The sequence below is a fragment of the Brassica napus genome, chromosome C3 (assembly GCF_020379485.1).
Source record: "Brassica napus cultivar Da-Ae chromosome C3, Da-Ae, whole genome shotgun sequence".
In the NCBI taxonomy this organism is placed as follows: domain Eukaryota; kingdom Viridiplantae; phylum Streptophyta; class Magnoliopsida; order Brassicales; family Brassicaceae; genus Brassica; species Brassica napus.
The window spans coordinates 12,718,551-12,731,499 of record NC_063446.1 but is presented as its reverse complement, the minus strand read 5'-3'; the positions used below and the strand labels follow the sequence as shown (position 1 = coordinate 12,731,499).

Below are 12,949 nucleotides of genomic sequence, written 5' to 3'. Positions count from 1 at the left end.
TGATTCCTCATGAGAACTGAATTCACATTATTGTGTTTGATAAATAATTTAAAAACGACAATAAATGTCAACTGTACATATAGTACGAAAATTATACTAAAATCGAATTTAAAAATGATTAAGATTTTCAAATTTTGATTAATGTAGGACTGTTAAATATATTGTTAATACATAATTTATAACTGTACGTATCTAGGAATCATTGTATCATTGTATCAATATATCATGTGACAAACATCTTTTTATAAGTAACATGTTCTTGTTGGTCTCTGAATCTCTAAAAGATAATATTTATTTACTTTTCTAAAGAAATCAACTTTAAAAACGTATATCCGATCAATTTTATGTACTATATCCATATTTTGTGTTAAGGTTTGTTAATCATATAATATTATGTGATCATTTTCTAATAGCCTCTACTATTTTCCTAGTAGAATCTTCTTAAGTAGGATTGTTTCCTAATCAGCAAATACTATTTTTCCTAATATTTAACGATATAATACAAATCACATGTGAATAACGTTTTGTATTGATTTGCCCTTCACTTTCCCGCGAAAAAGATAGCATCAGAAGCGACTTTCACAACCTGCACAAGATAATTTAATTTGAGATAACATAGTTACCTAATACATGTCTCAAACTCTCAATTTCATACGACTCCAGCCTTATGGTTAACCTAATCTAATACTTTAGCTCCTTGTCTTTTCTTCTCGTGAGTTCAAAGCGGACAAATGATTAAATAATTTAGAGAAATATCAAATATCTAACAAGATAGTTCCTTTTCAAATATAATACACCAAATTTTACATTGATAATAGCACAAATTATTTGCTTACGTTAAATGAATTCCGAGAAAATTTAAATAATAGGTTTGGGTTCTTGTTTTCTAAAATTAAGGATTCCCCATTAAATAATATTTTGAACCGTTACATGAATAATGAATTCTGTCCTATTATGAGAAATTTAAGCAAGTACTGCTATATTTGAAAACAAACACTTAAAATGTATATTTTCAGAGAATTGCTCTTAAATTTGTTATTGCGGGTAAATGGAAAACTAGTACTTCACAAAATAGGGGTGCAAGTAAAGGTTAATATAAAACATTAGCTAGACTGCATTAGTCATCCTCAAATCAAGTTGAAATCGAAGACAAAAGAGACAGAAACAAAATGAAAATATTAGTTTAAAGTGTTTGGACAAAAGGCAGAAAAATCAAACAAGAAGTTGGACAAATAATTGGCGAGAACACTACATAGATCACGTTATTGATGACTAAATATAATCTTTTTGGTGAGAGAAAATAAAATAAACCAGAACCAAACCGAAGATTTTTGGTTAAAGAAAATGTATGAGGGTTTGACCCAAAAAATATGTATGAGGGTCTTTGTGAATGGTTACTGTGTACGTATGTGTATAAGAATATGAATAGACCCTTTATTTTTCTGGACCCTTTTCAGTAGAAGTGTGGATGATTGTTAACAGAGATTAGGGATACTTAGCCCATGTCTGGTGCCACATGAGTTCAGATGAATAGATCATTCTCATTATTGGAAGACAGACAACTAAAAACATTATGTTTTCGGCGAATGAAAATGATATCCCCAATCACAATGAGGCTACATAGTTCTTGTGACGCATTAAATATGTAAGAAAATGGCTATTTGGCATGGCCAAACGTCACACATTTTCTTATATGGACGCATGTCATTTTTGGTAGATTCTGGTGAGAAGGACAAGAAATCAAAGAATTAAGATACTTGTGTGATTAAAGGCATCGTCACATGCTTCGCCTCAGAGCTGTTTCTGCCGGTTAGGACACTTGTTCTACCATTTTCGTTGCTCTAGGAGGCTTTCACGAGTCTGGCGTGTTGATCAGCGAGACACGACATCAATATGTTATTATGTTATATGATAATATGTTATTATGTTATATGATTAAAGTTATCCGTTTACATCAAGATTAGTTCATTCCAACAAATAGTGTTCATAATCAAAATTATTCAGCTTAGATTATTGAAACCCAATATCAAAAGAAGATAAAAGCTAGATTAATAGTAAAGGTTAACTTGAGACAACGTAAATTCATAGGTTTTGAGTTCGATTCGTGCCCATAAAATTGTTGTTACTTGGACAAATAAAGACGAGAGACCTCCTAAAACCGAAATCGGACTAATTATCCGTATTGTTTTCCTGGAGAAATAGTTGGCCTTTGGCCCAACCATCTACTTTCAAAACAAAACAAAAACTAATCTTATTAATTAATTTAATAACTACTCTTATCGGATTGGTTTTCAGAGCATGATTAACTCCGATCTCTTAGCCGGAGTTCTTAATTCATAATTTGATTTTTTTTTAATACTTTTCGGCTAAGAGACAACTCTTAGACCATAATTAACTCGGGTTTTTACGGTGGGGTTCTTAGCTTCGTATAAGAACCGTTTCTTAACTTTTAACTAAGAAAAACTAAGAACCATCTCTTAAATATAAGAGATATAAGAGCCGACTCTTAGCCGAAAAGTGTAAAAAAAACAAAAAAAAATACAAAAAGTGTCAACCTCAAATTAAGAGCTCATGTTAATCATGCTTTTAGTACCTTTTACCGACGAGAGCAAACCATCTCGAGTATTAGGAATGGCAATTGGGACAACCCGCCCCGCCGTGGCCCGCCCCGCTGCGGTCTCTATCTCTGGCGGATCTTTGCGGGTCAGCCCGCCGTAACCCACGGTTCCTAAACCTCTACCCAAACCCGCCCCGCTTGCTACATAGGACTTTGCGGTCCGGTCCGCGGGTAGTGAAAATGCAGTCCTCATTAGTTTTCTTCTTCTCATTGACCTTGAGACATCTCAGAACTCATCGCAAATCAAACAGTTCTCAGAAAGACAGAAAAAGAAGAATGGAAGTGATGAGCTTAACTGCTCCATCTTCGCAAAGAAAATTCACTGGCTGCTTCTTAAGCGCACCAACAAACCCACGAAGAATCACAGAGTGGTACAGAGAGTACGAGGAGGAGGCAAAAAGAAACTTCTCCAAATGTTCTTTGATTTCTTTCGATTGGGAAGAGAATCAAGGCAGTCCGAGGAAGATCACTGACAATGAAGAAGACACTGTTGATGATAAACAAGATAGATGAGACATGATATTAGCCTACACGGTTTCTTTGGTTTCTCTACTAAAGATTGAAAGTGTAATATTGAATCAGTCTGATACCAATGACAATTAATAGTAAAACTTTAAAACAATCAAAGTTTCAAACAAAACAGCTCATACAAAAAAAACAAAACAAAACTGATAACTTCTTGTCACTAAAGTCTACAACCATCATGTTTCAAGTCAACTAGTCAAGTCAAACAAAGAAAACGAACTCTTGAACTCAATACTGTAACTTAGTATCAGATTGTAAATTTGTAATCTAATTATAGTATAGTATGGCGAGTGATATAAATAACATGCAAAGATTTAACTTTAACTCGTGTCTACCGAGAGGAAGAAATCATATACCTGTGTAGATGGTAGATGGTGGTAGATCGAGGAAGAGGTGAAGCTACAGTGGTAGATGGAGGAAGAAGAACGAGGAAGAAGAGAAGCTATGGTAGTAGATCGAGGAAGAAGAGAAGCTCTGGTGGTGCTCTCTACGAAAAGAAGTACGGTTGTAGGCCAAAGATGAAGAGAAGATACCGATGAAGAAGATAAGGCCCGGTGGTGACCTTAGTCAACGGGTGGAAGAGAAGGTCCAGAATTTCCTCCACAGTCGCCATTTCTCACCTTTTTCGTCGGTGAACAGAACGCCAAACGTCTCTAGTGAAGAAGACACGCGGGTCTCGAATGCCCCGCAAACCCGCGTCGACCCGCCCCGCATTGGCCCATACCCGAAATTGACCAACCCGCAAGACCCACAATATCTCGGGCCTAAGATATGTAAGCCCAAGCCCGCCCTGCAGTGGGACTTTACGGGTTAGGCCCGCGGGCTAACGTACCAATTGCCATCCCTATCGAGTATCGTCCCTTCTTGATCCCGACTCTAGTCTCTATCCAGACTCGGACAATCCGTCTGCTACTTACCAAGACGGAAGAAGAGACGAGAAAGAATACAGCACAAAAAGAAACCGAAACTGAACACAAACGGATAGATACACATGACTCTTCAACACACTCTCTCTTGCAGTATACGACAAATACAGACGACCGTGGCGTGGCGTGGCGTGGCGTGGCGTGTCGTTCCGACACGTTTCACGTTTTAGTCACATTCACAACAGTATCTACCCCAAAACTAAACAATAGTTTTGGTTCCATTCTCACCGACTAAAACTTAAAACCCCTCGCTCTCTCTAGTCTCTGTCTCTGTCTCTGTCTCTGTCTCTTCTTCCCCACTTCACTCTCTGGCCTTCTCTGTTCTCCTTCCCGAAGATCTGTCTTCTTCCGCTCTCTTCTATGGCCGAGTCCCCAGAACCGGTCTCTGTAACTGAGCCTGGGAGCTTAAACCCTGACTCGGATCTGCCGTCCAATGGCCGAGTCGAGATTGACACTTCGACTCAGTTCGAGTCAGTCAGAGAGGCGGCGAACCGGTTCGGCGGTTTCGGTTTCTGGAGACCTACTCACAATTATAAACCCTCAGGAGCCTTTCAGGTTTCTCTTCTTTGTCCGAAAGATTGTGATTTTTAGGGCTTTTCTGCTGTTAATTGATTAGGCTTGCTTAGCAATGCTCTTGTCTGAACACGACAAGAAGATATTCGATACAGACTAAATTTTCTCACTTGCTGATTTACTTGGGATTGATGTTTGATGATGTCTCGTTCATGTCTTAAACCACATAATGATGATGATGATGATGATGATGATACTTGATGTCCCTTTCATGTAAGATAAAAGTTTTCTGATTTTGGTGGTAGGAAAACGTGGAAGGTGATATCATTAGACTCAAGGCACAGGCTGCTGAGCTACAGAACGATCTAATCGCGAAAGAAGGCGAGACGCTTGAGGTGGTTAAGGAGCTTGAGGAGACTAAAGCCACAGTTAAAGAGCTTAACTTGAAGCTTCATCAGAAGAATGAAAAGGAGCTGTTGAGAGAAGAGGTTGATGGTTGTTTCAAGCCAGCGGGTGCTGTACTGAAGGATCTAAGCAAGGCAAAGATGAATTTATGCAAGAGGACGGTAGATCTTGCGGGTATACGCGAGTCTGTTGAGGTCTTGAACAAGAAGCTGCAGGAAGAAAAGGCTGCACTTGAGAAGACCCGCGAGAGACTTATGCAAAAGTCTTTGAAGGCGGTGAAGGGTGAAACAGGCGAGAACGATGCGTTTGTAATGATGAATGAGGTTCGAAGACTCAGCAGTGAAGCTCAAGAGTTCAAGAAAACAGGAGAGAACGCAGGGTTGGAGATTGTGAAAGCAATGGCTGCGATTGAAGACACAAGAGAGAAGATCAAAACGGCTAAGATCAGGTTGGTTGCCGCTAGAAAGATGAAGGAAGCTGCCAGAGCTGCTGAGGCAGTTGCAATCGCAGAGATTAAGGCCGTGACTGTGACTACTGAAGACGCAGAGGAAGAGGAGAGAAAGCGAGTGGAAGAGGCAGTGTCGAGAGTTGAAGAAGCTAATGTTTCAAAGATGTATACTCTGAAGAAAGTAGACAAAGCGGCACAAGAAGTTGAAACTAGTAAGAAGGCAATGGAGGAAGCGGTGGAGAGAGTTGACACTACAAATGCTGCAAAACTCGAAGCAGAAGCGGCGCTACGAAACCGGCAGTCAGAGAAAGGACAGAGGAGAAGATTATCTTCGTCAGTGAACAACACTGCCAAGTTCAAGAGCAGAAGAGAGACAACAACAACAACACCAAAAACGACGCGTCTGATGGATGTAAACGGTCTGCATCTGACGTATGATGATGTTGCTGTTGGTTCATCATCTTCAGTACCTGTCTTGAAGCCAACAATGTCAATCGGGCAAATACTCAGCAGGAAGCTACTTGTTGCTGAGGATTCAGATGTGATGAATGTTGCTAGCGAGAGGAAGAAAATGTCGTTGGGTCAGATGCTGGCAAAGAGTAGCAGTGGTGATGAGACTTGGAGCAAGAAGAGTGAAGGCAAGGAGAATGGGAAAAGATCGGTGACCCGAAAGAGATTTGCTAAGATCGCTATGTTGTTGAAGAAAGAGAGCAAGAACAAGAAGAAGATAGCTTTGAAGTTGAGGTGATAGAAATGATCTGTGTGTGATGACTTCTTGCTTCTGTTTTGTTACAAACATTCTATTAAGAAGTCTCTTCTATATCCTGACTGTTTATTAAGATACATAGAACAATATGTGACTAGACTAATAAACTAACGAAGCTAGTTTGATCAAGAATCAACCAGGAGATGGTATATTTATAAATTAATGTTTACTACTAACCATTTTTCAAGCTAGCCTTAAAACATAGATCAGAACATAAGTGTAGTTTTCTCAACTTGACCAAAGGAGTCTCAGCAACCCATGACTGGCCATTCTATCAAAAGCCGTTTCTTGCTTGCACCACAACATTTGTTGTGTTCAGACTCTTGTACAGCTTGCTTTGGCTCTTTTGCCTGACTCATCTGTGATCTGATCTTTTCCTAGAAAACTTTTTTTTTGGAAGTCGTAATTATAAACATGGACTATTTGGTTTGTGTATTTGTTTTAATAGGTTTAAAATTTTAAACTAAATTCAGTGATATTATTTGTTTTATACCTTTAAATGATGTATTATTGTTGGCTCTATGACACAAATTTTAATTCTAATTACATGTTATCCTTTCATAATACATTTTAATAAATTTGTAAAAGAAATTATTAAAATATAAATTTTTAACTTCTAACGAAAACTATAAAATGAAAATACTAATATGAATCGGTAAAGAATAATTATGCTGCTAAGCAAAACATCTAGTTTGTAAATAACAATTAAAAATTTATATCAAGTTTAGTAATCAGAATATTTTATAATAAATAGCTTAAAAACAAAATCTAGTAAAAATAACACTTTTTCAAATAGTGGATTTACAAAAGTGGAAAAAAAGAATGGAAAATAGAAGAAAATAGCAATAACATAAAATAAAATAAAATAGTCACGCGTATATTGTCGGTGAACCGTAGCTAGGAAGGAAAGAGGAAGGTCAACAATCTCCTCTTCCATATATATATAATTCTCCTTCCCTCTCTTAATTTACTTGTCACGTTTACGTTCTCTCATCTCCCCTTTCTTTAAAACTCTCTCAGATCTGCCAAACTCTGCGACAACAATGGCTTCCACGGCACCTCCCACCCTCCCAATCTCCATCCCCTCCGCCGCCGCCCCTTCCTCCCTCGAATCCCAACAACCCCCAATCGCAACCCCCGCCTTCCGCGCATTCATCAACCGCATCTCCGAAACCGTCGCGAACGGCCTCTCCCAGCGCCGTCCCTGGGCCGAGCTCGCCGACCGCTCCGCCCTATCCAAACCCGAGTCGATCTCCGAGGCCGCCGTCCGCATCCGCAAGAACTACTCCTACTTCAAGGTCAACTACCTCGCCGTCGCGACGGCGATCGTCGGGTTCTCCCTCGTGACGCACCCCTTCTCCCTCGCCTTCCTCCTCTGCCTCCTCGCCTCGTGGCTCTTCCTCTACCTCTTCCGCCCCTCCGATCAGCCGGTTGTTATCCTCGGGCGTACCTTCTCCGATCGCGAGACGCTCGGGTGTTTGATCTTGTTCAGCATATTCGTGGTTTTCCTCACGGATGTTGGATCTGTTCTCGTTTCGGCTGTGATGGTTGGCGTGGCGTTGATCTGTGCTCATGGTGCGTTTAGGGCTCCGGAGGATCTTTTCTTGGATGAGCAGGAGCCGGCTGCTACTGGATTCCTCTCGTTCCTCGGCGGCGCTGCGTCATCCGCCGCGCCTGCTGTTATTGCCGCTCGCGGGTGATTGACAATGCGTATCGTGATGGGCTCAGATCTACCACCGTCTGGGTATAATCTTTTTTGTTTTGTTTTACTTTTTGGAAAGATCTTCTCCATATGATTCGTTTGTTCAATCGATACTTTAGGGTTTATAAATCTAAAAAAAAAAATAAACTTGAAAAGTTGTGAGATCTGCATTAATGTTTTTGTTCTCTTGTTGGCATTATATAAATATGTTTTACTTCTTCCCTTTATATCTCTTCAACCTTTTGCTCTAATTGTGTTGAAGAGTTTGGGATTTGTTTCATCTCCAAAGATCTGAGTTTGTGTTCTTGTAGAAAAGACTCAAACTTGGATGCATCTGTACGCAAATGTTCGATCCAAAGTTTACGTTTTTAAAACGCAATACAAGAGATGATAAAACAAGGATCTTTAAGCTGTATTTCGTTCACTGATTACAAACTTCTAAGACCTGACCAGAGTATAGGATTTTTTTTTTTTTTAAATGAAATTTAAAATTCACAGCCTGTGAAATGCTTTCCCGGTGAGCAGAACAGTTCACATATTGTGTGTGGAATCACCACGCGTATGTATGTATTTGCCTTATTGGGTGGCGTCCATTTTGAAAGAGAAATGTGCTTAAACGTTTTTGGGTTCAAGTAGATGAGATGCACACAAAAAAAAACATGATTCAATCTTAAGGTTTGTTTCATATAACAGCCAAGTCTTGAACATCTGAGTTTTCTTCAATCCGGGCTCAATATTCACTTCCTTTACCCACGATTTTGGCTTACTACTCTTGAGGGTTGATTGTCTTTTAACCGGGATTTACAATTCAATGACTTCTCACAAATTGTTTTCAAAAGTGCGCATGTTGGGATTGGGAAGCGTCCAATCAATGTCAAATATTTAACTGCATCTGCCTGTAACAACATTTTCAACTTCATCACATAAAAGATTGGCTGCTGTAAAAGATTTATGAGTTTGGGATGAAGACAAGTCTATATCATAAAAATGGAACAAGTCAAATTGGTAGCTTGCTGTGTAAAGTGAATTGTTACCAAAGATTTTATGTAATTAGGGGATAATCCACCTTGATTGATTGTTATGGTTTTGATAAACACGCACCAATATGTCATTTTCCACCAAACAAGAAAATATTGTGAAACTCAATGTCTTAGACGCAAAGAAATCTATAAGACACAATAACAAAGGTGTAAAGGTGTATGAAGGAGAAAGAAGAGTTAGAGAAGGTTCGTAGGGTTCGAAGAAGGGTTGGAAACGGTCCTGGTGGAGATATGAATATAAGAACGATGAAACCGGTAACGTCCAAGACAAGACTAGGAATCATGATTCTATGACTGATAATGAGATCAGTCCTTTACTCGAATTGGATAATGGATTCTTGTACAATGACCACGGAGGTGGATTCAATCGGTATCTAGTGTTTCAGGTTCTAGCTTTTAGATTGCTAGGTCAATTTATTTTTCATTATCTTAATGTGTCACATTTCAATCCCGCAAAAAATGTTACACGTGGACTTATTCTGGCTTATCTGGAGCTAACCACAGCATTTTCCATGGACCGGTTCTTGTCCCCAATCTGAAAAAAAAACATGACAGCAACAATCCTTAAAGAGAAGTTGTTTTAAAGTAATTAATTGACAACTAGAGTGGTCTGTTTGTTTCGTTACCTCCAGGCTCCGGCAACTAACCGCAACGCCATGAAGATGAACAAACCCGTCCAAATCCCAGCGAGGCCATACGTTGGTGCAGCCAGAAGCATGACCAAGGAAGATATGAATCCAGCAATCACCTGTTCCAAAACAACGACAACTAATCAGACTTTTTTGTAGGTGGGGTGTAAAGGGAGAATCAAACACTCCTACTGATGAAGAAGAAATAGAGACCATAGCGTAAGCGGCAAATCCAAAGTCAGCGACTCCATAATAAAGCCCATCAAGAACAAACGCTATAGCATTCACCGGTTGAGATCCAGCCACAAACTGCATTCACATAACATTCAAACTTGTCTTAAGACTACCCTTTTGAAACTTTAAGGAGTGTGTAAACGATAAGATCTTACTAAGGTCCCTGACAAAGCAATCTTGAGAACTTCTGAATCCGTTGTAAACAAGCTCGAAAATGGTTCAAATCCGATGAACAAAACAGCAGCCAAACCAGTTCCAGTTGCTAAACCTACCTGCTCAAGATCCAGAAAATGTTGCGGTTTTTGTATACATATATCAATCAGGAATCACATAAATAAACAAGGGAGCTAGGGAACACGAACTTGAAGGACTCCAAAGAGAACTTCCCGAGCTTGTTTGTACTCTCCTTGAGAGAAACTGGTCGCAAGCAGACTCTGAATCAAGGTGTAGAAAACTTTAAGTAAATACTTACTCCACAATTAAAAGATTTCTTCGGAGTTGAGTTACAAAAGATGATAGACCTGTGCAGCAATGGCTAAAGCATCGGTGAGTAAAGAGACAGCCAACCAGATCTCCAAGCAGATTTGATGGCCAGCCATTTGAGTAGGTCCCTTCTGAGCCACTAACGAAGTAGCCAACGTGAATGGGACAAGCAGTGCCACCGTTCTACCAATCAGAAGCCCACCTAAGCATCATTCAACACATTTTATATAGTAGCATTCTGCGTTTTGACGTTTAAAGAAACTCTGAAAAGTTGAGGAGATACCAGATTTGAGGTACTGGTTGGCTCTGCCGACTTGGATTTGAGGAGAAAGCAAAACCACATTCTCATTCAACTTCCACAGAAGAATAAAAGCAATCAAGTATCTGTAGAAACATTTTTGACAAGTGAGAGGACAATAATAACCCACAAATCAAAAGACAAGCCAAGCCCCACTTCAGAAACCGAGTCTATTAAAGCATCAAAAGTTTACCACATTTTGTGACGTACTCAGAAATCACAGTAGCAGCCGCAGCACCAGAGATACCAAAACCAAGAACAAATATCAGAATCGGATCCAGTATCGCATTAAGCACGTTCCCTGCAACTGGCCACACAGAGTATACCACATCAGAAACATGTTTGTCAATGATTGTCACGCTTCTACATTCACGCATGCTTATAATATTTAGAAGAAAAAGGAAAAGATGAATGTTGCAATACTTGCCAACGGCATATAGAGGCGTTGTAGTGTCCTTGAAACCTCGAAAAGCTCCTTGCGCAGCCAATGCAACTACAATTGGCGGTGCACCATATGCTCTAAGTCTAAGGAACTGCTCTGCTGGTATTCTCATCGGTGAATCCTGAAAAACAGAGATCACAAACCACTTATATAACTGCAAAGATATATAGTTTACAAATGATCCAAATGGTAAACATACAAAAGGTATAGCCATGATGTCCATCAAGTAATCAGACCCAAGAGAGAGAGCAATCGCTTCTGCGATACCAACACCAGCTGCAAGAACCAACGACGTTGACACAGAAGGCAACACTTTCTTTCCTTTAAACACCAAAACAACAGACTCAAAAATCGGAAAACAAAACATAACAATAATCTTTAACTAAGTACTACAAAACACTACTTGTTTCCGTAGAATCTTTATCATCCTTAGCAGCAATAGCCTGCTCTTCCGCAACAAACGATGTAGTCACATTCAGCAACGGGACATTGAAGAGCTTAGACACCAAGTTAAACACAGAAACCGAGACTCCTACTGCAGCTAACTCCGCAGAACCTGTCACATTAACCAAATAGAGTTTTCATTATTCATTAACAATGTTAAAAACCAAAGAAAATCAAGTTCAAGACTTTACCAATGTGTCCGACAAAAGCTGTGTCGACAAGAGATGTAATAGGATCAGCGGCCAAAGCTAACGCCGCCGGTAACGCAATCGACATAATCTCCATTCCAATATTACCAATCCTGAACACCAATAAAACAAGATATTAACTTTGCAAGTTAGGAAGGAGTAACAAGAGCATATAAGCTTACCCATGTTCCGGTTTAGGATCAGGATCCGGTTCGGGAGATTCCACTATGTTCTGTATATTTTGAGGAGAGGAGTTCTTAGAGGAAGCTGCTACGACGGGAGATTTAAGGTAGATTATTCTTCTAATTGATGGATTAGGATTACGAGGAAGATCGCGAAGTTGGAAAATTGACGATGATCGTAGAGGGGAGAGAGAGAAGAAGGTCGCGACCGCCGCCATTACGGAGAGAGAGTAAGACAGAAAGTCTCGGCGGAGGGGAAGAAAGAGAACCGCATGTTCTTTATCTAATAGTACTTACTACTGTAGTAACTGATTAAACGGTCGGATGAGAGGAGTTGAAATATTTTTAAGCATGGGCCTCTTATGGGCTTTTTCATGCATTCTTTCCTTGCAAGTGTGAGTTGTGTATGTGTAGGTTTTTGCTTCTTGTTTAGATAACTGTTATAATCTGAAATCTGAGTGTCTAAACCAAATCAAGATAGTTGTAAATGGGATATAGTTAAGATATGTGAATCGTTCTCATTGTGTTTGTTTGTAGCTCATATCACTTTTGTTAATGATGCAGCGGCATCATGCTTGACCGACAAGTAATGTGGTTAACTTTATGACTTAGGATTTTCCTATTTTATATTATTTACTTATAATTATGATAATTCTATATGGGCTTTGGGTCTTTTATTTTAAACATGTTTATCTTAGGGTTTGGTGTTTAGCTTTGGTTTATATATAGCTTTCTTTGTCGTTGTTTATGAATGAGACTTTTGATAATTAAAAACCGAGCTTTTGCTTTATACCTTGTTTGATTCGATTAAATTCATCTACAAGAAATTGGTTTCAAAGAAGCTATCGCAAGAAACTATTTGATTGATCCAAGAACAGGTCTCTAGAACCCTAAAAGTTCCATGATTGACCGTTCAACAGTTTGTATGCTGCGCCAGGTTGGTATCAGAGCTTCAATACGCTCCTACGATTCAATGGTGAGGCTAAAGAAAGTTGTTCCTCCAACAGAGACTGGAATCACGCGATGAGTCGTCGCAGTTCTTCAAGCTCAAATCGAGAACCTTACAGCTGCAGTTGCCGCCTTGAGTACACAGCACGCGACTTTGGT

General features: G+C 39.5%; 3 protein-coding genes across 4 annotated transcripts; 2 read left to right on the top strand and 1 right to left on the bottom strand.

The window, feature by feature from the left end:
• The first annotated feature begins 4,198 nt into the window (after positions 1–4,198).
• On the top strand, positions 4,199–6,256 carry LOC106436107 (WEB family protein At2g38370). The gene is made up of 2 exons (XM_013877063.3): positions 4,199–4,623; positions 4,887–6,256. The coding sequence occupies exons 1-2, from the start codon at positions 4,429–4,431 to the stop codon at positions 6,180–6,182; spliced, it is 1,491 nt and encodes a 496-aa protein (XP_013732517.2). The 5' UTR covers positions 4,199–4,428; the 3' UTR covers positions 6,183–6,256.
• Positions 6,257–7,154: 898 nt separating this feature from the next.
• On the top strand, positions 7,155–8,124 carry LOC106436117 (PRA1 family protein B4). Its single transcript, XM_013877074.3, has one exon. The coding sequence runs from the start codon at positions 7,244–7,246 to the stop codon at positions 7,898–7,900; it is 657 nt and encodes a 218-aa protein (XP_013732528.1). The 5' UTR covers positions 7,155–7,243; the 3' UTR covers positions 7,901–8,124.
• A 1,098-nt stretch (positions 8,125–9,222) lies between these two features.
• LOC106436116 (protein DETOXIFICATION 44, chloroplastic) lies at positions 9,223–12,151 on the bottom strand. Of its 2 annotated transcripts, none has more exons than XM_013877072.3 (13): positions 11,843–12,151; positions 11,664–11,773; positions 11,432–11,584; positions 11,228–11,349; positions 11,014–11,149; positions 10,797–10,893; positions 10,572–10,672; positions 10,327–10,490; positions 10,168–10,239; positions 9,961–10,077; positions 9,785–9,880; positions 9,569–9,690; positions 9,223–9,477 (listed from the first exon to the last, which is right to left on the bottom strand). In XM_013877072.3, exons 1-13 carry the CDS (start codon positions 12,058–12,060, stop codon positions 9,417–9,419), a joined length of 1,569 nt encoding a protein of 522 aa, XP_013732526.2. In that variant the 5' UTR covers positions 12,061–12,151; the 3' UTR covers positions 9,223–9,416. The 2 variants fall into 2 exon arrangements, with proteins under 2 accessions (XP_013732526.2, XP_013732527.2); XM_013877073.3 differs by having other exon boundaries at positions 10,797–10,887.
• Positions 12,152–12,949: the final 798 nt, after the last annotated feature.

Coding starts and splice junctions, on each gene's coding strand:
- LOC106436117 (XM_013877074.3), top strand. CDS start 7,244: ATGGCTTCCACGGCACCTCCCACCCTCCCAATCTCCATCCCCTCCGCC.
- LOC106436116 (XM_013877072.3), bottom strand. CDS start 12,060: ATGGCGGCGGTCGCGACCTTCTTCTCTCTCTCCCCTCTACGATCATCG. Junction 11,585..11,663: donor AGCTTTTGTCGGACACATTG/GTAAAGTCTTGA, acceptor TTAATGTGACAG/GTTCTGCGGAGTTAGCTGCA. Junction 10,491..10,571: donor CAACCAGTACCTCAAATCTG/GTATCTCCTCAA, acceptor AATGATGCTTAG/GTGGGCTTCTGATTGGTAGA.
- LOC106436107 (XM_013877063.3), top strand. CDS start 4,429: ATGGCCGAGTCCCCAGAACCGGTCTCTGTAACTGAGCCTGGGAGCTTA. Junction 4,624..4,886: donor AACCCTCAGGAGCCTTTCAG/GTTTCTCTTCTT, acceptor TTTTGGTGGTAG/GAAAACGTGGAAGGTGATAT.